Below are 26552 nucleotides of genomic sequence, written 5' to 3' on the forward strand. Positions count from 1 at the left end.
TATTTTTTTCTGGTGACTCGTACTACCCTCCTAATACGTGAGCTGGCTGTGTTTTTTTGCTAACCTTTTTAATTTATTTTTAATAATTATTTATTGTATTTAATTATTTCCATTTTCCCAAAGAATTATTAAAAGTAAATGAAAAAAGGTTATCGAAAAAACACAGCTCACATATTAGGAGGGTAATATGATGAGTCACCAGAAGAAAAGACTCTATCATGGTTAAAATGGAGTTAGAAGTTACAATGGGTGTGTATGGGGAGGGGCCCTGGATAACAGGGCTTGATAACATTTACATTATCTAAATATTGAATCAAGCAAATTAAAAACTGTTCAGGGTGTTCACAAAAGCCTGATTAGACGATAACATGACCAAAAGTGTTTTTGAAAGTGAAATATCACGTTAAATACAGTACTTAAGTAAATGTACTTGGTTACTTTAAACCACTGTTGATGACTGCCTACTTGTTATCATTATGATCACCAAGTAGGACCTATCCAGTGTTTTTAATGAAACAGTAAACATGCTCATAATGTTATTTTTTATTGTCCCCTATTTAAAGTTTTAAGAATTATTTTTTAATCAACACACACACTACACAGCTTGTTTTGATTGCAACCAAACTACAAATTCGCATAAAGCACAATTAGAAATATTGCGAAAACATCTTGACAAAACCTTTCAGTGAGAGTCAGGCAGTTGTGTCGGTGCATCGGTCCAAGTTAAGTTTAGGAAACAGCCTCCACCCCTTGCACTTTGTTCTGCCTAGTCATCCGTAGCACATCTTCTATATTCTTTATCCAGTCCTCGAATGCACAAGAAGAAAGATTCATTCATAAAACTATAATACGTACATAATATGGATCACTTTGTCTATTATTTCACTGCAAGTGGTTTGTTTTTCATTAAATTATCACATTTCTTCCTCTGTGAAAAGAACATTCCGGCAGATCACGCTCAACACAACACGGCCTAATCGAACATACAATACATTCTCATGATGTAGATGAAGGGAGTGATCGTTAGGGTCATTAAAGCGGTACCTTGAAATTAGTCTCTCCTTGCATTTTAGGGAATGATATTTCCTGATGAATGATGGACAGATTCCGAGCAAAGGTCATCAGGGCTCCCTGGAGATCCTTCGAGACGGTTCTATTAACGACACCCAGAACAAACGAGTTTACTAATGATTCCCTCGCAGTCGGCTAAACAAACACTTGCCCTGTTTATCAGGTGCCGGTGGTTAAATGAGAACCTTTCAGCTGACAGCATCCTCGAGTCTTTAGGGGGAGATGTGAGCAGAGCTTGATTTAACCGTCAGACCACTGTGTGAGCTCAAGGATTTGTGTGATAAATATCTTAAATAACCCTGTTGTTAAAGCCTGTTAGAGACATAAAAGATATTTACAAAGCCAGAGGTGGCAACTTAATCCTCTAAAAGAGGAGTCTCTGTTATCAGCCGACAGTGCTCTTTTTTCCCCTCCTCTGTAATTCTCCGTTGTCATTTTATAAGCATTTCCCTCCGCAGAAAATGAGGTTGCTGTAGAGGTACATCTTTTTTTAGTATATGTTTATGTATAATACATAGATGTTAAACATCACCATATTTGACCACCATATTTGACAGTAAAAGTTAAGATATAGAAGGATAGTGCAGTGCACATCCAAGCAGGACAACACAATGCATAAAATAAAAACGAGGTCTCCACACTGGCCAAATAAGCTCCACTGTATATTTACAATTCAATGTTTCGATCACACACAGATCTTCATCAGGAAATTTTGCTGATGGAGATCTGAGTCTGATCAAAACATTGAATTGCAATAAACAGTGGCGCTTATTTGGCCAGTGTACAGACTTTATTTGTATTTTAAGATATGGAGCGCAGGAAGGATGACGTAGCTAGTTCAAGGGACAGATCTCAGAGGTTGGCGGCGCGCCCCAGGTGGGCGGAGTCCTATATTCCGCCCCCCCCCCCTACTCAGAATATATCAGGGTTCTAACCTGTCCCAGGGTTCAGTTGCCAGACTCTGCGCCCCACCTCCATCCCCAACTTCCACCTCAGGATTAGGCTTTCCCTTGCGTGGGGTCTCGGATCATGTGACCGCGGAGAGCTTCAGTCACGATAATAGCTTAATCATTTATCGTGGACGCGGCACTATGATCCGAAAGTCGAATCCATGGCCATCTTAACGTTCTGCATGTAGTCTAGTTTATGCTATATCCATTGCTGCTGTTTAGGCTATAGGGTGCTCATTTTATGCCTCATCTATATTGCTTATATTTATGCCTTATCTATATTGCTTATATCTCTGCTGCTGTTACATTGTATGCTTCCATTCTGTTAATAAAGTCTATTCAACCTTAATGATTTGTCCCTTGAAATAGAGAAGGATACAATGGAAATATCTTCACATGGTCTGCTTTGGTAGAAGACATTTTCTATATAAGTGGTAGGTCCTCATCCTCTTGAGGTATTCAATACAAGGGTAACTGGAAATGGCACTATAATAGTAGTCTGTACATGACTGGTGTAAACTTTACATACAACCATGTGCACAAAGCAGTACTTAATAGAATCCCTTAATCAACTATTACTTGTTGACTGGGATTGGCTCTGTACTTGGTCCTGCACTGCTGATCTAAAAGCTCAAAGTGTTGTGTTGCGATGCATTGTGAGTTTGTAGATCTGCTATTTTCCAGAAGACCCCCTCCCCAGAATAGGGATACTATGTTTCAGGTGGTTAGACTGGACAAATACTTCTGTGCCATTTCTTTAGACTGTAAAAACATACCGTACTTACACCATTCCCAGACGGTATCTCTCACTGCTGTCATGAAGAGCAAAAACAGTGCCTTGCCTCTCCTGTAAAGAGAAGCAACAGTGACATGAACATTGTTTAACAGAAAATGTTTAAAACAATCATATGTGGGACATAATTTATATGGTGGATCTTTCATAATTAGACCAATAGGTTCATACTGTGTGTAAACTGTGTGTTTTACCTTCAAGTCAAATCCAATGCCATGAGCCTTGCACATGCTGAAAAACACATTATAGTGCACCATAGAGAGGTTAGTGTGAAGCAAGCAGCTCCCAATAACTGCATAGCGATTAGTCACAGGAGACTGTGGGACAAGAGAAAGGAAATAAGAGAGAAAACAGAGGTTTAATAGTGTAGGTTTTCTGGTATTGTTTTTTCCATTAGTTCTACCCGTGGCAAAATGGAATTCATTTTTATGTTGAATTATATTCCAGGCTAAGGCATAATTGCCATCATGCATTCAGTGCCAACATGGCTGGAGAAGAGATGGTTGAACTCTGTACACATGTCCTTAGGGTCAGTGCTGAGTTTGGGGAGTATGTGTGATTAGTGAACATGATGAGTGTGGGGCACATGTGGTAAACTGTTGGGCCTCCCTTAATTAACTGCAGGGAGGAACAATTAACGTTTGGAAGACATGCCAAATACAAGATGCACTTAATTGTACGATGCCAATCAAAAGAACTAGGTACACTTTGGGGATCACACATTTTCTCATTTATGATAAGGCAAAAGAAAAAAGAACACACACCAAGGAATGCTCAATAACACTTCCCCATAGAAAATAAATACAATTTCATTCTTGAGCCTATGCTACAAGAAGTGTGTGTCACAAAAGTAGAGAGGTTGATTACTTAAAGGTGGCAGGGCTCACAGGATAAAAATGTGCCTGGGCCACAGACACCTCAGGGAGCAGACAGACCACAGGGCTAAGCCCCGGTGGCTGTGAGCACAGGAGCTAGCTCATAACTCGCTATGATAGCCGCGTGTTTCCACTTGTCAAACACCGGACCCTCACACAACAATAAAAGTGTCCAGTGAGGATTTAATTGTGTTTATAATATGCAGGGCACTAATGATGGCCACTGCTAAAGCCATTACCGCCACAGTGGCTGAAATGCTGTGGTGAAGCACCGTTGCCACCAACTAAATGAATGTTTGATAAAATAATACAAGTCATGGATTAACAAGCGTAAACTCAGGCATGCTGCTAATAAAGAAACGTTATTGTTTAAGGCCTGGCACCAGGTTGATGAGGTGTTCAAGCATGCATACACATGCATAATGAATACGGTATGAATTATTAATGTGTTGATTATTTAGCCTCATCTATCAAAATGGTAATGAATTCAGCACCTAAACACCAATTGAGCTCAGTGCGTAATTACAGTATTTAGTTGTATTTAACAAAAAATGAACAGCAAAACACTGATCAATCCCCGTGATTACTGGTGATATTGAAATAATCAGTTCTGAATCGCCTTCCTCTTTCAGACCCCTACAGTCTCAATCTACTGGAGCTAAAATATAAACAGTGGGGGGAAAAAATATAATAGTATGAAATGGTAGTAAAAAAAACATGACATTCATTTTGTTGGTGGAAAAAAAGATGATATAAAATAAAATAAAGCGTGTATATATTTTAAAAAATATACAATATAAAAGCAGGCATAAATTGATACTTTTGCTGCTCTGTGGTGTGCAGATTTCTCTTTGATTGGCACTGGCACTTCTAAACGGCATGTGCTGCAGTCCAGTGTTCCACCAGTCATAAACAGTAGCATCTGGGTCATGGCCAACTGGTCACTGTATCTCAGGTCCAAGTCAATGGTCCACACCTACAGTACACACAGGACACGTACAGTACATAAACTGATTGTCATAGCATATGATAGGCAATATACAACAGAGACAATCATTTGCTTATTATTTGATGGCAAACATAGAACATCAAAGAAGTTCACAGTGTTCTACAGCAGTGGTTCTCAACCTGTGGGTCTCGGGACCCCCAGGAGGGTCCCCAAATTATTTTGGGGGGTCCCCAGATGATTAACTTAATGTGCAACATTGTTTTATCACTCAACAGTAAACAAACCAACATACAGTATAAGTGTATAGAGGGTATCTCCACATTTCTAAAGTGACAATTTAAGGACTTTTTAACACCTCTAAAATGACAAATTAAACATTGGCCAAATTGTCAAATATTAGAAGCAGAAATTGTGAAAATAGCCGATCTACATGCTCACAACACACGCCTCGCATGTAGATCGGCTATTTTCACAATAGAACCGTGTTATAAAAAATGTAACTCTTGCTCGTCAGGGTGAGGGGGTCCCCAGTTAAAATATGATTATTTTGGGGGTCGCGGCCTGAAAAGGTTGAGAACCACTCACTGTTCTACAGGATGAATAGATAAGTTAAAGCCACTGAAAGGTCAGGCCTAATGCAGTGGGAAAGAACAATTACATGATCAATTCCTGCTTTAAGATTTAGGTATTACAGTTGTGGAATAACAAACACACAAACCAGCCCCCTTTTCCTACAGTAAATGTGCAGGTTCAGTCTGCCAAGGACCAGCTTGTTTGGCTCGTGTCTGGTGAGACGCTAACTTCAGATATGTATGGTAAATGGCATCATTATAAGTATATTAAGGGGGTCAGCTATGGTCATGGCCTTCTGCTTAAACAGGGCTAATTTTCCCGATAATAACGTAATAGCTATGCCCTCTCTTCAAAACGTGGCAAATAAATCACCAGTGAAGGAGTTGTTAATAACTAAGTGGCAGTTGGCTGCCTTCCTTTGCTGTTCCTATTTGTCAAAGTAAACGCTCCTGCCATTGAATGCAAATAGCCGCCTGCTTCGTGAAGCCCATATTGGCTGCTGCTTTATCTCTACTAGTACTAACGCATTGACATTTGACTGTAATATACCATACAGTAGCTGTCCTATACGGTATAGTTCTTTATGATTCAGTAGTAAAATGTTTTGGTGAGGAATAATCTTTAATAGAACTTATAAAGGTAAAACCTACAGTATGTATTGATTTCCAAGGTTAATATTTTCAGGGGTTTAACATGAACTTTATAAAGGTATGCTTTAAAAGCATAATTTGTAATACATTTTAAGGCTATAATTATGGAAAATCATATTGTGTTGTTTAACATTCAATATTGTTTCATTAGCGCTCAAGAGCCTTTTTCTTCTTCTTTGCAATGAAACTCCTTTCTCAGCACAAGACAATATTTTATGCAAAATCCAACTTTACTGTGCAACTTTCCAACTTTGTAGGCCATGAAGTCTATAACTGTCCACCCTTTTCCAACCCGTTTAAAGAATTTGCCACTTTTTGCATTTTCAAGTCTCAATTGCGACATTTTATTTTTTACTTTTCAATAATATATCAAAATATACAAGCTAAACCAAATGCAAAGAGAACATTTAGAGGAAATAAAGATATAAATAGTACAAAGTGTGCATACATGCATAACAACAGTTCAGCAGTACAGCATGTCCCGTAGCCACTGCAGTATACCAATGGATAGAGATGAGTCTCTGTGTGTATCAGGTTAATACCTGAGCCTGGGTGACGGACAGACTCCACAGACCCATTCACTATTCTCACAAAATCTAACCCCCATGTCCCCATTGTCACACTTGACAAAGACGTGGGAAAAATAAGCCTGGATTGTACCTGTTTTCTATAGCCTTGCATTTTCATTAAAAAACCCTGATGCTGCAGATGGGGCTCTGCTGCTCCACAATGTGAGGAAAGACTGCAAGGGCAAACATATGTGACCCACTTCCTCCCATCAAATAAAGTAGGCAGCTTTTAGCAACAGGTTTGAATGTAAATCGATGTTTAAATGCAGGCAGGTTTGCCCCTGTGGCTCTTCTCTGTGCGCAGGGAGATGGGGAAAGGCTTCAGACTTCAATGTCTCCCGTTTCTATTAAAGCCCATGCTTTTCAGGTTTAATTCTTAACAACACGGCCGATGAAATCCGGCACAATTCACCACGACCATTACAGCTCAGATCATCTTTTGGGCTGTCACTTTAAGTGGTTAAGGAATGAGCAGTTTCTGTTAAAATGTTAAATTTGAGAAATGGTATTTCACATGCCACATAATGCAGGTTTGCAGTGGTCATATTTTACCTGTGAGTAAAGAGTTACAAGTACAGATTAAAGATAAGATACCTTATTTTGGGTCAATATGAAATTAATCTTGAAATAAAACAATTGCAACCGTGTGGTGTAATGAAGGGACACACTTCTACAAATGTAATATGTTGTCGAAAGGGTTTTTTTCTCCCTCTAAATGACCAAACATATTGTTGCCCTACCAAATGATAATTTAGATCAGTCACATAAATGTGAAGAGGGGACACATTTTAACAGTGGATTGCCTCACTGTCTGTCCATAATACCCCCTAGTGGCAAAGGTGCTTCAGCCCAAAACTATACTATGTTGACTTGAAATCCAGGTTTGATTTGGGATCCATTATAAGTGTCAAAATGACTACAGCACTGACAAGAATTCTAATAAGGACAAAACCCCATTGAAATGAAAATCCTACCATAAAATAAAGGTGCAACAGCAGCTGCATTGTTTGGTGAAAAGAAAACCTAACAAAGGCTATTTAATTCCTTTATTCATACCCCTCTGTAAAACCGCAAGGCTGTTTCAGTGGATTCACTACTGTATTGCATTTTCAGTATTTCATAGGCCATATTGTGAACAAAAGTATTTCATTTTACAGCTCTGGGATCAATAAGGAGTCAATGCAGCCACATGCTAGGAGCGGAGGTTAAACCACCATAAAGCACTCTATTTCCAATATCATAAATCAGTGACAGTTTCGGCAGAACTAAACTCAATGACAAATAAGATGAGGTTTCCATATTTTCTCCTTTTACTAAGTAGATAAATATCAGGAGAGTGCTGCAAGTACTGTAACCAGACGGGGGTTAAACACTGACAGCGCCTTCCTGAGAGGAGTCAGATCACTTTAGAACGACCTATTGTCTGAAAGATAGAGAGCTCTGAGTTTCTCAGCTTTCGCAGGGTTAAAGGTCAAGCCTTAAATGGAGGAATCAGTGTATTGACACAATAAGACCTGACAGTTTATTAGATGGTCTTGTGAAACATTTGGCCCCATGCCCAGTGTTTGCCTTGCGTGTTTCACAGGTCCCCAGGGAGCTGTAGGGGAGGCATCTATCTACTCATGTGGATCCACTGACCCAGCCTAAAAATTGATCCCTCTCACCGGCATGGTCGAATGGAGTGCTTTTGACACCACGCGTCGCCACAGCTTGACCATATTTATCCTGATAGTTTAATTTAAAGGCTGTGTCGTGGGCTAACCTTCTGCTCCAGGGTTCTGTGGTCCAGGAAGGTGGCCAGATCCAGGGAGATGTGGCCTACGATGAGACGCTGCAGGCAGGCCTGACCCACGCGTGCGCAGATGGAGCGCAGGGCGTCTGGGCACACGGAGGTCTGCGGGACTAAGGAGCCTACTGTCTCCAGCTGACCGGGGCTGTGGAGCTGGTCTCCGCAGGACAGCATAGTTACCTCACCCCCAGGCTCCAGCAGCACATCCACTGTCAGGCAGGTCACGCTGTCTGAGGGAGGGAAGGCCTCCACTACCCCGCCTGGACACAGAGACGCACGAGATGGCAGAAAGAAATGGATGCATGGATGCATGGATGGGTAAAGTACCAACAAGCCTGACTGAGGCAGAGGAGCAAAGGTTGGCCATAAAAAAAAGAGCTCCCTTATGTTATTGCGGCCATTTAGTTTTTTGATTCATTAATTATTTTTAACTTGGTAGTTGCTACAGTTTAATAAGAAGTTGAAGGAGAATAAATGCAATTGTCAGTTCACATAGGCAACATTCGGGCACTAAAAAAGGGCACCGAAAATTAGACTTGGCATATTCAAAATGGGAGTATTTCCCTGCAAATAGCATTCAGCGGCTGACAATAGGCATCTAACCTTGCCGGAGGAAGGTCTTGAGGAAGCAGGCCCAGTTGGGATAGCGGGAGGTTTTAGCGGGCTTGGCGTGACGGGCCAGCCACTCTGGGACCTCGTCTAGATATTTGAGCAGAACGGGCTCCTGCAACGAGGAAAGTGAAAACGTGTACATCAGGGATCTATCGGATCCGAGTTAAGAGAGAGATATAAGGGCACTAACGCACAATTTGTTCATTCAATCACAGGAGAACGTGTCCGGGGCAACTACTTCATTTTGTCGCATTACCATAGTATTCCCAGCATCAACTACATTGCTGGAAATACCCTTGTACCACCCGGACGGCTCCGCTAACCTCGCTGTTATCCTTGAGACCTGATCGGTGGCAGCTTCAGTTTCTTTGTGAGCATCTGATGGACACTGCACGAGGGTCCGTCTGTGAGTGACAGCCTATTATCAGAGGGCCTCAGGAGTCTAATGGCTTTAACTCACAGCCACGGAGACAGCACCTGCCCTCAATAACAACTCCCTCCGCTGGGCGACTGATGAATACCTAAGCTAACCCCCATCTATCTGGGGATCAATCAGGGGCCTGACTGGGATCGATATCACTCTTGTTTCTGTAACTAGGAAATGCCATAATGGTTTTGCCACTTAATTATGCTGTTAATTGCCAACTTTCAGTTTCAGTGGGTGTGTCTAAAAACAGTTTGGCAATTTAACATAATGCACCCTCTCTTTTTGTCTAACCTTGCTGCAAAGTAATGAAAATGATTATTGTTTTAATCCTTTTGTCATGCAACCGTCCAAATCAGATGAATCTTGAAGTAAGACAGAAATCTATCGATCTTGAATCTTCATGCCTATGTAGGCTGGATGAGGTGTTTAGATGAAAAGAGAAGAATTGATTCTCCACTGTTCTTTTTAATTGCAAGGTACTAAGTGCTGTAATGTCCCCTGTTACAAAGGATATCATTTTGGCCACACAGGTCTGAAGAGCATGGGCTCGAAACGTCGCTCTTTAACTGCAAAATAATAAATAACCAACAAAAGGGAGCGATAGTGTGCAGCTCGACCTTTTTCTGTGAAACTGAGCCACCCAGAGGAAAAAGACGAGTAGATTCTAAATGCAAAAGATGTCTTTGTTCTTTTATCAACTCTATCTATAACGTCACTTTGTTTTGAGTATATTCTGTCTGGCTTCACTGGAGTCAGAACTGGAGATTATGCTGTTGACATTCCAGTCATGTAGCAGCCATCATCATATTCAAGTACTGTAAGAGACGAGGTCAAACGCTACACAGTGATTCCCCCCTCCACAAGCCATAAAGCACACAATGGCGCGGCAAAAAGTGTAAGGGAACGGTTGCCATTTTCAACGGAAGAGCAAGCTCACCCCAAGACTTTGCCTATGCAGTTCACAGAAACAGCGGGACACAGGGAAAAGAAAGGGAGGTATTTTGCAATAAATTATTTGGACTTAAACTGCAAGCAGCACTTTGTGATAGGATTCAAGCTTTGCTTGGTGTCCACATAAAGCCAGGCAATCTGCCTATAAATAAAAATAGATGTAGCTCTGCTGCTTTGATTGCCATTTGATCTTGCCATTACATTGCCAGAACAGCTGAGGACCTAAACGTCTCAAGGAACACCTCCCCATGAGTAGCCATACAATCTGTACACATACTAATTTATTTACTTCAGCAATCTGTCCAACTCTGCTTCTGCTTGAGGAACTGGGTATGACTTTAAGCATCATTCTCCTAAAAAACATGACTAATTTAGGTAAGAGTAGAAATTAAACATATGGTTTGCTTTCACTGCCACCACTTTTCAACAATACAATGACAGAAGCAAAACAGCCACTACAAATCATTGGCATGGTTAGGACGCACGCACGCACGCACGCACGCACACACGCACACACACACACACCAGAGGCGGGCCACAGCAAAATGGTTTTAGGAATTAATTATGCTCACGCAGAACAGTAGATATCGGAAGTCTTCCTGTCCCAACAGAGAGACAGCACACCACTTAGACAAGAACATCTGTAAAAAAGTGCCCCTTTACTCTTTAGTGGCAGTGATTATAAAATGAGCCATTTCCTTGACAAACCTAACCTAAATAAGGTGTTGCTCAAGATCTGTTTTCACACAGCATGGCAGAAAAAAAGAAATACTCCATCTGTTGACGCTATTAGGTGTCATTTTTACCCTCTTGTGCCTAATGGTCCATATGCAAGCTGTGTGTTTCAGTGCTTAAGTGTGTGTATGGCCCCCTTCAGGCATTGTATATGTGCAGATCTACACCTCTTTAACCTCTCACTCGCTCTGTGTAAACGCTGAAAGAGGCCCGGGGGCTTACCGCAGGCTGGAACATTATGCCAGCGGCCTCGGCTGCCGCAACATTTTGAGGAGCAGACTATTCTCTAGACCTCCGCGGAAGCTGCTATAATGTGGATGGGACTACCTCCTCCACCTCCTCCTCCCTAATCCTCCAGCCTTTCTTTACCGTTGCCTGAAGGGATCAGAGGTTGGGCCAAGTATTATTCTAAAGGCCGACACAGTAAAATCCTTAATGTTAATTTACCCAAACGGAGCCGTAAGGGTTTCTACACGCCGAGTTAAATCAACTGTGCACAAGGTTTTCTCTGTCCGCCTCTCTGTTTGTTTAGATAGACAGCCTTTCATGCTGAGTCGCACAGAACAAGCAATAATTAAACAATAATGCACAGTCCACTTAAACTAATGCTGAGGTTACTCTCCATCCCCATCCTCATTGGTGTGGAACATGCTAGTGAGTTGCTGAATGTATCAAAAGAAAGTGTGGCTTAATCTATACTTAGAACTGTTCAATTATGAATTAATATTCAAAGTACTTTATTTAATCGTTTGAGTCTCTTGAATAATTAATAGAACCGCAGTCATTTTAATGGCTTCACCCACTGTATCTGTAGGCATTAAGCTTAAAATGCTCACAAATATTTAAGATTGTGAATATCTATCGCATTCGCCAGCATTCATTGCTATCGCAATTAGGTCAACGCTGTTTTTCAGCCAAGTGGCGCCATAATGAGTGCTATATCTCAAAATATACTGCTAGACCTAAACATCCATCTACACTTGCCGCTGCGAGGATATGACAGCAACAAGATGCATTGATATAAAATATTCATAGGCCTATGTTTGACTTTACCAACAATGTACTGTAGCTCTATAGGTCAAATGTTCTAAGCGTTCTGCACTCCACAGAGCTCATAACGTTTAAATAGCCAGCTGGAATGTACACAAAGAAGGGCGGTGTAATAAATTTGGGAGGGAAACGATGGTTAAACAACAAAAAAAAAAACCAAAAACACACACAAACAAACACACACAAAAAAAGCGCCTCCACACTCCCCATCCTGTGAGGATCACAGGATGTGGGCTTGCCTTTGATTAAAAGAGCAAGGTGTAGAATAAAGGCCAGTTAAAGTGTTGTGTCCATATGGCCCAGGAGCCCTGAGGCTGTGGGCCTACGCTGGGGGCCTCGGCACTCTTCCCTCTCCATGGGACCCCAGCTGGTGAAACAAACCCCATTTACTCTCCCGCGCTGCTTCAGCCACCATTATGGACCTTGGCTGTGGCTCAGCCGCGCTCTGCCATAATTAACAGCACCGACGCCACGACAATTACAGCCCTGCACTGCACATACACTATGAATTAAAACCCATTTAGGCCTGAACACATTATGACGATAGAATTTTGACCCCATTCTATAAGTGTCTTTTGAATCCTTCTAAGATTTTTGGAAAAAAAACGATGTTTCTATGTCAGCAATCTGGCCAGCCATGGTCAAAGAAAACGTCCTTTTCACTTAACTGGAGCTCAGTTAGTCTGTTCTTGAGAGACTGCTATGTCAGTGGTTCTCAAACCTTTTCATGTGAAGGACCCCCAAAATGATATTTATTTGGCCACGGACCCCCATTTCAAAATAACTAGTTCCAGGGACCACCCAGAAGCAAAGTTTTAGTTACAAACGTTCGCTTTGAAAATACATAGTATATTCAAAGATTTGCACACATTTTCACGACTTTCTCAAAAATAGCAGATCTACAAGCTCGCAGCGCGGCACTGAGTGCCGCGCTGCGAGCTTGTATATCTGCTATTTTTCACTAGTTAAAGCATTCAATAATTCTAGGCCCTAAATGGGTTAAAGAAGTTAATAGGAGGGAGGCATGACGAGCCCCTAAGAACCTTGAGATGGCTGCCGTTCTTTGGAATAAAATAAAAGGTAAATGCAAAATGCTCCAAGCCCACAATGATTAGCCTGTAATTAGTTTACACAAAGCTCCCTGTTAAATGGCAAAATGCGGTAATTAACACATGACAGAAAATCAAAGGCTACTTTGTAAGTATATGAGAAATAAGTGCCAGGGGCTCACACGCAGATTACAAGTGTATCAAATGAACACTTGACTTTACTAACTATTAAAGACGTTCATTTAGAGTAGGGAAAGGTTTCTGTGTACATTTGAATATATGTTTCTCATATTTGCACTAGCTAATGTGTGCGTTTAAAATTAATCGTCCCCATTAGTTAGAAAATGAGAGTAATGGATGAACATGCAGTGTGCTAATGGTAGAGATAAATGCATTCATAATAATCAATTGTAATTAAGGATTAAAGTCATAAGTGTAACTGTAACTGCTATCTCAATCTGCCTGTGTATTAGCAGAAGTTAACACATTAATTAGATGTGTTAAGACCACACCTAAAACTGCCAATTATGCTTGTTTTGTCCACAGTGCAACATAAAACGAATCTTGGCATTGGTGAAGGGAAAATCACGTATACAGTATGTAGGCCTACTTGTGATTTTTAATTACATGTGTGTTCCTTTGTCCATTACAACATTAACAAGGATTCAGCTAAACTATATTACCATATAGGTGCTCACCTACTGTACATTAGCACAAGGGACAGTCACATTGCAAAAGTGTATTGGCAAATGTCAGAATACATTCGAAACATAGCATAGACTGAGACCTCAGTCTCTGTTTTTAACAGGCATACAGCAATTTACAAGTGACGAGCATTGCTCTATGAGCTGGCATCTTGGGTTGAGTTTTAACCCATTCAGAACGGGTACACATTATAGTGTATTATTATTTTATGCTTTAACTATTGAAAAATAGCAGATATACAAACTCACGTGGCACTCGCGAGCTTGTAGATCTGCTATTTTATATCTGTTCTATGTCAGCAATCTGGCCAGCCATTGTCAAAGAAAAGGTCCTTTCACTTAACTGGAGGCCGGAGTAGCTCAGTTAGTCTGTTCTTGATAGACTTCTCTGTCAGTGGTTCTCAAACCTTTTCATGTCAAGGACCCCCAAACTGATATTTATTTGGCCACGGACCCGCATCTCAAAATATTTAGTTCCAGGGACCACCCAGAAGCAAAATTTTAGTTACAAACGTTCGCTTTAAAAATACGTATATTCAAAGATTTGCACACATTTTCACGACTTTTTCAAAAATAGCTGATCTACAAAGCATTCGATAATTCTAGGCCTAAAATGGTCAGTGCCAAGGTGAGTGAGGGGATTAATAAGTCCTTTTCTACACATTAGTGCGAACTACTGATTGTAGTTGAATGGACAGATGCATGATATCTCTTGTCCTTGATTGAATGCTGGGAGGCTCTGGGGACGATGCTAAAAATACTGTACCTCGGGGACCCCTGCGGGGAGTGGGACTGTTATGTTAAGGTACTTTACTCTGCGCTGAATGATGGTGACACTCTGACCCTGTCGTGACCTGTACTGTGTTTCACCCATCGACAGGCGCACCAATGGCCTGACCTATTTGTGAGTCGCCTAGCCTTAGTTGGGTCTCCAGCAGCCAGGAGGGCAAACCCCATTTTAATAACCAAATGTTATTATAAGAGTCTAAATTTAAATGGCCCGTGATTTCTCATGGGTCTTAATATAATAATAGCACTTGTGTAAAGGCAGAATCTACAAAGCACTTCAGATGTAGCGATAAAAACAAGGCATAATCGTAAAAACAAAAAAAACCATCAATTTAAGTAGGAGATATAAAGGGAACAAAATAAGAAAAGGAATGAGCATAAAAACGACACAAGCATGAAAGGCATGCATGCACATTCTACAACATATTAAAAAAACGAGTCATTGTAGAAATATATATTTAACTAGTGAACCCACATCTGACAGATTGTGACACTGAGTGAATGTTGTGATTTCTTTCTATTTTTCTCCCCCTTTTTTCTTTTCTATGGGGAGGTGGGTCAGAGGTTGTCCCATACCTGCGCCCATGCTGCGCTCCATAGCTCAGGACCATGACGATGGAACTCCTGCACGGCCCAGCCATGGCAGCTGAGGTGACACGCATCACAGTACGCCGTGCCGCGGCCTCCTGCCTCACAGTCCATCTTGAAAAGCCAGCGCTGCACCTCCACGTTCTGAGTCATCAGCCGGGCCAGTGTTTCATGGAGCTGCATCGGAGACATGCAAGTCAGCGACTACAACGACCCGTGACACTTTATGAAAATGTCTTCCACAAGGAACCCCGCAGGAAGACCTCATGCTGTGACAGAGTTTGTATTTGTGTGGACGTCACGCACGTGTGTATATGGGTTTTTCGGTGTCCCACCTGGTTAAGCGTGTAGATGTCTCCCTGTCCAGGAGGAACGGGGACCTCTGCCCCGGTGAAGATTCGTCGCCCTCCAGATTTGGTGCCATAGAGATGGGCTACGGCCGGCTCCGCTCCCAGGATTGGCACCCCGAGCTCATCGGCCACAGCCAGGTCATCTGCATGGGCCACTCCACCCACGATATAGGCCTGCTTGCCCTTGATCAGGTTCCTGATCCGCCGCAGGGTGCGTGGGCTGTACTTCAACAGTGTAGACAGGCACATGTTGTGTGTCTGAGGAAGGAAGAACAGAGCAAGAGAGCGAGGAAGAAGAGAGTGCTCACTGCTGTAGCTAGGAATTCTCTGCATCTCTTCCAACGGTCCCTTGACCTGATTTATCACTATGTACACACAACAGATCTATTATTGTAATAGCCAGCGGGGTTTTGACCTCTCCTGTATTGCGGCAGGTTGAATTGATAAAAAGCTGCCGGTGGGAAGCCTCTCCAATCCTTCACATCTTTAATGTGTGCTAGCAATGAGCTCCTTGGGAATACAACTAATTACTTCACATCTGTATTTATTTGATCCACATGGAATTATCCCTTCTGTCACTGGCAGAATGCGCTGCCAGCCATGGATAGCAGTGATTCATCTCAGCAACATGTCTGGCATGGTTTAACAACAAAACAGCAGGAGAATCAATAGGGAGATATGAAGAAGTCCATGACGCATTGTACATTTAATCTAGTGGGGGGAGAAAAAAAGTTAAAACACAAGGACGTAAGCCTTAATTGAATAGAATGGAAAAATGTTTTTGATGAAACGATAGACCCTGTAAGAATGCAGCGGTCAAACTAAAGATCAAGTCAATAAAATTAATTAAAATGCATTTTAATTATTCATTTGGCATTTAGGTATAAACTGAGATATATCTTAACCATTTTAAAATCACTAATCATCATTACAGATCATTTACATTGACATTTTCCTTGACCTATTTTAGATGCATAAAAAAAGCAATGAGAGGGGGAAGAATATTGAAATAGATGAAACAATGTAACTATAACAGCAGCACGCCTCTGACAATCTCCTACACTACCCTCTGCAGGCCAATACTCAAACTACACACACAGACTCAGAGCAATGCACAAGGTACAGCAATTTAGTTTTGTATTCATTAATGAATAAAGCATAGCATTTTGTAAATACATGAATTATGTTGAGTCCTTACCGGGAACCATTCTACAGCATCAGGTGTGAGGATGGTAAAGTGTCTGAGGCATAGGGACTGAGCTGGGCTTGTCTCACCCACTTCTGTGATCCCGCCATGATGTTTCAGAAGGTTGGCATAGTAGCGATGCATGTCTTCCCCAAGAGGCCGCGGAGAAATGTAGATTACCTCGACGTTCTCATCTAAAAACAACAGCACGCACTTACAGTCGAAGAGCATCGGATGTTGTGATTTGAAATTGAATTGTTGTCGATGTTGTGTTGTCAATTAGATCAGGGGTTCCCAAACGTTTTTGTCTCAGGGCACCCTATGAATATTTTTTTAATCCGAGGCACCCCTACATTATAGTTTTCACTCCCAGCACCTTATATTTATAGCATATCGTCGTTGTCGGGTGGAAACCTTGTATGTCCAAAACCATTCGTTTTGTATTTATCATCTATAAAATGTACTAAACTAGTGAAAACAGCAGATCTACAAGCACACAACGCCTCGCATCGCGAGGCGTTGTGTGCTTGTAGATCGGCTGTTTTCACTAGTTTTGTGCGACAGTGGTTTCTGCCCGACAGTGATGATATTTTAGTGATTATGTTGCGAGGAAAACATTGAGATAATAGCCATTTTGGTTAGAACTGACTGAAAATTACTTTGTACTTCAAGTTTAAAATGATAATAAATATTTTTTTAAGTGTCCAAATAAATTCGAAATATTATCAAATTATCTCGCGGCACCCACTTTGAAAACCCCTGAATTAGATTATTAGTTTATTATTGGATGGAAGGGGCATGTGCGACACAGGGTGCTGAACAAGCACCTTATGCACCAACTTCATTTCAGTTAAGAAGGGAATGCAGAACGAGTGTGTTTGTATTGTATTTGTATGCCCCTACCTCTGACCTCACACAGTCTGCAAATCTGGATGTTCTGGAGGATGTCGAAGCCCCTGAGTTTTGAGCGCTGACTCTGGGAGTAGCCTGGCACAGAGAACAGGGTCACCAGCTTGCACAAAAAAACACTCCTTTTATCTCTAAGTGGGCTTTATGTTGAAAGACCCGGAGCTTTGTAAAGCTATCCTCTGGTGTGTTTGCTACTGGGAAACCCAGGTAGACTTGGGCTGTGGGTGTGGTGGTGGGTGGAGGGGAAACCAATCATGCGCTACTGCAATTAGGTGATTAATTCAGGTTAATAACAGTATGTGTGCGGTGCTCTCGGAGCCCTGCTGAGCCATGTCCAGCCGCCACACGGCAACATCCAGGATCTCAGTAGCGTGTCTGTCTGGATTTCTGCCTGAGAGAGAATCCTCAAATGAATCAAGGTAATTAAATGATTGGATTCATGCTAATTAACAACAATGGGGTTCAACTTTCTAATTATCCTTGCTCACACAGCACTCTCCATAGCCACCCCAAGTGCAAATAAAGCATTCCATCTGCTGGTAATTAGGCTTAATAATTTTAGACAATCGCTCAATGATTTACAATGCACATGCCTGATTACTGTCTAAATATTAGCTCCTCGTTGAAATTGGAACGCGAAGGGATCAGAGCTTACACTCCGTGTTTAGCGCGATCGCGGAGGAGGTCTCGTTCAATTTCCTTTTTTTTTCTTGTTTCTTTTTGATCAGCACTTAAGTCCCTTGTGCCCCCTTGAAAATATTCTGACATAATGGCTTTTCATTTGCTTAATCTGCAAATTAAATGGCAATTGAGGCTAAATTGTTCAGCTCCCTGGCATGTGGACTGTCATCATCTTTGTGAGTGCTTTCCTGCAGAGAGCCATTTGAATGAGACCGGCAACCTCCACAAGGCGCTGCAGACTGGGACAGCAGAGTGGCAGGGCTGACTGCTGCTAGATCAGACACGTGTCGACGCGCGCGCGCGCGTGTGTGTGTGTGTGTGTGTGTGTGTGTGTGTGTGTGTGTGTGTGTGTGTGTGTGTGTGTGTGTGTGTGTGTGTGTGTGTGTGTGTGTGTGTGTGTGTGTGTGTGTGTTGGGCAGAGACAAGAGAGGGAGAGCTACCTAATGACGGGATGTGGATAATGGTCCTCTTGGAGGCCTGGATGTGTTTCCAGTTGGTTGCCAGATGCTAGGGATGGAGGAGAGGAGTGATACATACATACGTACATGCACACAGACACACAGACACATGCATACATGCACACACGCACAAATCATCACATGAGTGCGCAGCACAAATACATCAAGCCAGTCCCTCTCTGGGCCTAACGGAATCAAACCAAGCATAAAATACCACCTTAATTAAATTAAGCGCTTACTTAGAAACATCTCCCAATTAATTCAATCAGCAAGGTACATGATGCTACTGCCAGGGGAAGATTAGGGGGCTTAATTAACAGGGTATGAATGTTTAAAGGGTGAGAACATACATTTAGTGCATGTATACACAGAGAGTGATGGTAAAAGTAAATGAAATAGTAGGCACTAATTAAAACACTGTCTATGTTCACCAGGATGTTACAACCAAGATGACAGCATAGACATGACATCTGCACTGACTGGAAAAAAGGATATTACACGTGGTGTATCTAGGAAGATTGCGTGTCTGTCACGCCACGCTGTTGAAGAACTAATCGAAAGCATTCATTTCATTTGTCTAATCTAATTTGATTTAGACGTCATTAAAGCAAGCAGAGTATAATGTCAACAATGTGGAACGTAACGCTACACCACTGAAATTGATTTCACGAGTGTTGACATACGAGATAAAGAGAAAAAGAGAAAAAGACAGAGAAAGAGAAATAGATTTAAATTAGATGAAGTCTTGGTATGAGGCTTGGCACGGCTTTGAATTATAACACCCTCACCTGGACTCGGCTCCGGTGATTTTCCAGCTGTCTGAAGCGTCGGGCCTGCAGGGCCTCCCTGATGCGGCGCATCTGAGCATGCATCAGCCAGGACGTGGCGATGGTCACCGCCGCCCACTTGCGCCGGCGGTGGCGTGCGAAGGCCGCCTGCACGACGTATCGCCTCCAGCAGGACTGGATGCGGATGGAGGCTGCCTCGACGCCTCCCTCCCCCTTGTAGCGGCGACCGGGCTGTCGCACCAGGTCCAACACCTCCTCCTTGTTGTCAAGCACTGACAGCAGGTCTGTCAGCAGAGGATTCCTTCTCCAAAGTCCAAAGCCATTGTCACTGCCCTGGCTGAAGACCGCTAGTCGCTCCCCGCTCACCCTGGCCAGGGGCACAGCAAACTCCCTAAGCAGCTTCTCCAAGGTTTCAAGAGGGACTGTCATGCTGTCCCAGCACATTTGATAGTGCTGTTTGAAGCGGCAGACATCTGCAGCTGAGGGATCAATCCGCCCCTTCGTGATGATGAAGGGGAGTTCGCTTTTTGCAACAGGGACTAGGGCAGAGAGGTCCTGTTGAAGACAGAGAGCACAGTGTGAGGTACAGCCACCGTGGAGTCAGACATAACAATAGCTATTAGGATTTCACAACTCATAATATTTAGGGCTAGCACTGGACCAAAGAGTTCAAGTCCCCACCCTGATCAACCTTTTTGTTTTTAACTTACTAAGTCCACTAGTTCAGTGTTTATACCTCGGGATTTTCAAGGGTGAAGCACTTGGCGTCTTGCTTCACACTGGTGTGGCCTGAACTCTTGGAGGCTGCCGAGGGAGGGGGCGTGGGTGCAGAGGCAGTCCAGGTGGGCGTGCATTCTCTGCCAGCTCTCTCTTGGGTGGGTCCGGGCTCCTTCCCCCATGTCAGCCGCTTGTGACACCTGGACCTCCTGCCTGTCAGGCCTGAAGACACAAACATACGAACGCAACTGTACTCTATCCCTGGCTGTGTTTAATCAGGTGCAGCCAGCCATCACTGTCAAATCTGACTGGCAGCTGTCCCCACATCTTTAACTACCGATGACTCGCAGTGAGGGATTTGAACCAAAACTCTTTCAAACAATGACCGAATGACTGCAAATGATTAGATTGGCTTGACTCTCACAATCCTGGAGCAGGAGAGGGGATGTGTAATCGCCAGTGTTGTTCCAATAAGCTCCAACACAATGCTTGATTGCCACAGAGGCAGGGCTTTTGTTATCGAGTTCCCATGCCAAGCTTCCCAAATTCAGGAACTGTTCCGAGGAGAGATGCAGCCTTTCTTCATGCTCATCCAAGCATGAACAATGTTCTTCTTAATGACCTGGTAATTGAAAGTCATTCATGTGGACCAACTCAATCCCCTCATAATAATATGTTTATTTTATGTTAAAGTGACATGGAAATTATAAGCGACCGAAGAAGCAGGTGCAATCTGTGGTAAGTCCCAGAAGATGGACTCACCCATCTTGGAAGAACAGGGCTCTTCTCTATGGTGAAGAGAAGCTGACTTGTGCTGTACGAAAGTCTGAAGCAAACCCACATCTACTGCTGATGAGGGAGAGCCCGTCTCCAACAGACTTGAGATGTCTGTGATCCAGAAGAAACATGAGAACCATATTACACCATTATTAACCATTATTATACATCTTTTAAAATTCTATACAGTACAACTGAAACAGGCCTAAAATGTGGTTATAGATTTATAACTAAGGTATACTATAATAAAAAGAAAAAATGTGTGTGTGTGTGTGTGTGTGTGTGTGTGTGTGTGTGTGTGTGTGTGTGTGTGTGTGTGTGTGTGTGTGTGTGTGTGTGTGTGTGTAAATTACAATCAGTGCCAAAATTGAAATAATATATTAAAGTGAATACTCAATGAGACCTAAATCCCATTTCTGGTTTATTAGTTTACACATACATTAAGCTCGGCCTTGACAAATACATGTTTAATTAATATGCAAAAATATAATAAGAAAATCCCTGTGGTCAGAGATTGTGTAGTGCTTTATGCACCCGTCCCTGGAACAACACGCACACTTACTGGAACCATCTCTTCTGTATTTCCTCTATTCCATTTCCCTCTCCTATTGTCAGTCTCAATTAAGGAAAATTACAGAGGGACTGAACTGCCCAATCTACTACCTAATGTGGAGCTATAGTCAAAATTTGAAATCAAATCAAAACTACTGTACAATCACAATATAATTATAATGTTGAGTGAAATAATTTGATTATGAAAGAAATAATTGAAATGACTACATTCACACAGTGGCCATTTTGCACGTACCACATACGGGTAAAATGTGTGAAACAGAGGAGGTATAATTGGTGATCACCTGCTCTCATGTCTTCTTCAGCCATTGTCGGGTAGAGGGGATGGCGATATGCTCCAGCCACAGCAGATATGTTGCTCACTGTGGTGCCTGTGGTTATTCTATGATGTGGAACCTAACCAGTAAGAGGAGGACGTGTTGGTTAAAAAAATCACAACTGTGCGAAGTGAGCGACACCCGTGCATATTTCCTTGGGAAATGGGCCGCTCTGTCCGTAATGTCAGTTACTTTATGTGTATGAGCAGGGATCAGTACTAATACATTCTGTACTAATATAGAGTGAAATGTAGGAGTGGTTTGCACCGCTCAAAGAAGAATATAATACAGTATATAACTCATTGCGAAAGGTGTTTCAGGTACACAACTACGTAATACCAGTATAGGACTCAACCAAAACACCCTCTCTCCTCTTTGCCTTTCTGTCTCACTGTTGTATATGTCACGTCAATCACAACAGAAACCGTTGCCTAACAATGTAAATTTGTCCTGCCGGCATATATAGGCCTGTCACAATTATTACATAATAATAATCGTCTAATTGCAATTATTTGAATAATCGCAATTAGTTTGTCATGTAAAATGTCATAATCGAGCCCTAGGCATATATGGGCATAATTTGGCATAAACATCCACAAGTACCTCTATATATGGGCGTGTAATGTGGTGATTTGTGCTGATCTAGCATGACCATATTTGGGCTGATAATGCAAAGCTTAATTTCCAACAGGCAAATGTCCAGTCCATACAGTATGGGAATAAGGTTGTGCTTACCACAGACCCGCGAGTCGCGACACATACAAAACATGAACGTATACTTAACTTTATATATACTCTACATAATTACAAAGTGGCAATTTTTTTTATATTTTGACTTTTTGAATGAAATGTATTTCTATCTTGTATAAGTAAGCAACCAAGATATGACTTTTGGGCCTAATGGTATGCATTTCCAGAAGGCTGATAGCTACTTATACAGTCCCAAAAAAGCAGTTGTCAACATTTAAGCCAAAGCCTGGCCCGGCCCCATCAAAGAAAATTCAAGCAGTGCAAGTTTGAGAGCCTGTTCAATCTGAATACTATTCGCTTCGGGTCAGTAACTAGATTTTCTTCAAGACAGAACTTTGCAAAAGTCTAGGAAGGCGACCATCCATTAATCAGACCGGTGGCAGCTTGTTGATGTCAGGAAATATGACTTTCTGGCAGAATAAGTGAGAAAGGGAGGGAGGGGTTATTGTATATGATTACAACCAACAGATTTTCTGCATTCATTAAAAGGAACGGGGGAGCTATAGCTCAGGAACTGACAAACTTGTAAACTGGCCAAAAACCCACTTCCTGCAGCAATTAATCACAAGTTGGCAAAGCTTACAGGTTACAAAAAAAAAACATGGAAAAAACTTATTTTCTTATCAACATGGAAGGTGTAGAGTTTGAAAGCACACTACCTGAAAAAACAAAACACACGATCCAACAACGGATAATAAATAATTAACTACACTTTGTTTGCCGCCTTTAGCAAAATAGTGGCCTGTTTCCCCTCAGAATGACGGCTCCAAGCATCTGACTGGTCTGAAGATGCACATGAAGTCAGTGCTGCTGGTCCTCTGAATCTGTCACCTGATGTCCACCTGCTTGTTTCTCCTCAGACCACTGAGCTCTCTGACAGACCACAGGTAGCGGCCAGGTGCTGAGAGAACCTCCCCTCAAAGGCACACATCTGTTTTGAGATGGGGCTTAGGGGGGGCCACCTTTTGTAAAATTGCAAAAATGCAAAAGCTGTTCCCCTGGCATGAGCGGGGAGCGGAGAAGAGCTGGCCTGAGTTTACGGGAGGAGGAAGCAGGCAGAGAGCCAGTGGTTAGCAGTTGGGTAAGCCACGGCTGTCTTATTGGCATGCTGGAGCAGGTACCCACTTCTGTCCAGAGACAGCTGTAAACCAGTAGCCCATAGCACAGCAATCAGGCACCCGTTTCCTTAGAAGAATGCTGATGTGTTGCAATCTGCCGGCTTTACGCTTCTCGCAGCCAGCACTTCCATCCTCTCCTGTATCAGAGTGACAGTCTTGGCCTCTATTCCTCATGACAAGTATGGCATAGAAGCACCGGGGAAAAAAAGGCACTGGAGAGGGAAGTGTGCAAAGTATGTCTGAAACTAATGGCGACCTTTGCAAAGATTAATTTGTTTACTGTGATGGGTACGGGCTGTCATCACTAAGCCAAGTGACCTTTGTGTCACTGTCTCTCTGTCTGTTCACGGAGACTTGAGTCATCTATTAATACGGAGCGATCCCATCACTCTTCACTCCAGCATAAAGTGTCTTTTGCAATAACAGGCACAGAAGCAGCAATGTCGAATTCATCTCAGTTAGCTGCATGAATTCTCATAATGCTTCCTAATCAAACCCTCCCTATAACAGTGGTGCTGTATGCTACAATTGATATCAATAAAAGCTCAGGACACAGGGGATCAATATCTCATGGTATAATGAAAAAATGAGAAGCACTGATTGAGTGAATAATAGGTGAATTACACACAGCTGTACATTATAATGCAGTTACTGGTGACAGCTTAACACCTCATAACCCTGGTAGGCCTCAGCTCCCCAAAAAATACCTGAGCTTGCAGTAAAAGGAGAAGTTCACCTCCATCAAGCCCTGATAGCATATGGATCTCATTTCATTTAATGAATGAAGGAGGTCAACAGTATTGGTTCAATTCTACACAGCCATAGAAGAATCTCATACAGTACATCGTAACTGTCTTGTTCACTACTCCATCTGTCTGATCCTAGGGCAAACTGCAGTGTCTCTTCTGGCAATTGTAGAGAATAATCAATTATCGCTTCCCTTGAGGGTCTGTGTGACTTCAGGTGCGGGACAGACCTGGGTCAGCATTCAAAATGCATATAATTCCTTTTTTGTTTTTACCTGCTTATGAGTGGAGTTTCCTATTTAGAGCGATGGAACGAGTCCCAGAATATTTTAAAGATGACAGTGAAGCATTTGAAATTCAATTTAGGTTAACAGCCAAATGTACTGTTTTCATTGTCCTTCTTATGTTTGATCTTTGCATAGTCTCGGACTGCTGGTTATATTTACGTTTGTACATATTTTCTATATACTGTATGTAGGTATCTTCTATGCAATTCAACAGTTGTTCATTATCAGATGAGTATATTCGAGGCCACTGTCTTTATAGGCATCCTGAGTAGCAAAATCTATCATATTTAGTTATTCTTCGCCACGTGAGTGCTTGAACTGATCCCTGATTTGTAATGGGATGTGTTCACCGACTCACAATGACAAACGTTTAGCACCATTTATTTTGGCATGGAGTAGCCTAAACATGTATGGTGTAAACAAATCTTATGACCCCTATCTGTAAAAAAAGGTAAACTAAGTTACACTCTCACAGATTACTCACCGTATTTATACTCCTTCTGTGCACCACAGGGAGAGGAATCCCAAACTTTTCATGCATCAGCTCTCTGTTCTTTGGGTGCCCAGGATTACACAACAAACGCATTGCAAATGCTGATTTGTGCTGAAGGAGACAGAAAGAACAGGAATGAAAGATGAACAATGTGATTAGAGTTGTGTGTATAGTAAATACATAGATGACCTATCTATGTATAGATAGGCTGAAATGTAAGATATCTGTTAAAAAACAAATTCAATGATCTTATCTACCTTTTCGCCAGGTGAGGGTCTTGTAAGGTCCACTGTTTGATGGATGATGGCTGGAAAGCTCTCCAAAGTTGGCTTCCTGTATAGTAGGAAGGAAATATTTTAGGCTCACAATTCCCATCACAAAAATGTCATATTGGTGCTGGTATCTAACTTGATACTAAAGTAAATACTGAATTATAGTCTCACCAGTCCACACCCTAGGGCTATAGGCTAGCTAGGTCACACAGGAGAGTTTAGATGCTGTAGCCTTACTAGCCTACGTTCTCCTTTGCATGTTAGAATGCAATTTAAACATGTTAAAGAAAGCATAGAACATGGGCTCTGCTTAGTTTACCATTTGGGAATCTGTATTGTCCTCTTCTGTAAGTCTTCAATGCAAGGAAGAATTAGCAACTGCTTGTTCACTGTTTTCAGATACTCTTCTGCACGTTTCTGGACAGACATGAGAAGATAGAAAATAAAAATGAAGATAATATAATTAAGATTATCATCACCAGTCAATACTTTTTTTTAAAGAGCCACACCTTGATCACACTTTCTGTCCTGCAGATGGCAGTGTCTAGTGCTTGAATGTCCAATGTTTCTGCTCCACCACTGATACTGTGCTTGAGCTCTCTCAAGTCATCTTGGACCTGCAAGACACATTATATAATGTTTTATTATTATTATTATTATTATATTAAAAACATACAGCACGTTTCAATCTGTGTTTATGAAAGTTATAATATAATAATAATAATATAATACACTTAATACATGATATACACTAATCATTTAAGTTATTTTACCATCAGTTGGGCTGTTTTTCAGATTCAAATTTTCTAAAATATGATCTGAGCTAAACTTAAACATTCAGGATGGTGCATGCTTTCTTTTTTGCAGATGATTAATGAATAAATTACCTGAATTAAAACTTTTCCAACTTCATCTTCATATTGAAGTGACATTTTTGTGAAACCTGTATTCAAAATAAGTATCAGAATGTCACGATCAATACATTACATTTCATGAAGGTATAAGA

The 26552-nt window shown here is 41.9% G+C and overlaps 1 protein-coding gene across 1 annotated transcript; it reads right to left on the minus strand.

The window, feature by feature from the left end:
- Window positions 1-1032: 1032 nt before the first annotated feature.
- On the minus strand, window positions 1033-26478 carry iqch (IQ motif containing H; the record flags this gene model as incomplete). Its single annotated transcript, XM_080736905.1, has 20 exons — window positions 1033-1153; window positions 2807-2868; window positions 3009-3131; window positions 4510-4665; window positions 8193-8479; window positions 8823-8943; window positions 15113-15301; window positions 15460-15732; window positions 16673-16854; window positions 17564-17647; window positions 18691-18757; window positions 19497-20051; window positions 20233-20435; window positions 20976-21101; window positions 21848-21959; window positions 25266-25385; window positions 25532-25607; window positions 25866-25963; window positions 26056-26163; window positions 26434-26478. 20 exons carry the CDS (start codon window positions 26476-26478, stop codon window positions 1033-1035), a joined length of 3108 nt encoding a protein of 1035 aa, XP_080593031.1.
- Between the last annotated feature and the right edge of the window lie 74 nt (window positions 26479-26552).

The sequence above is a fragment of the Nannobrachium achirus genome, assembly GCF_963921795.1.
Source record: "Nannobrachium achirus genome assembly, chromosome: 11".
Lineage (NCBI taxonomy): Eukaryota > Metazoa > Chordata > Actinopteri > Myctophiformes > Myctophidae > Nannobrachium > Nannobrachium achirus.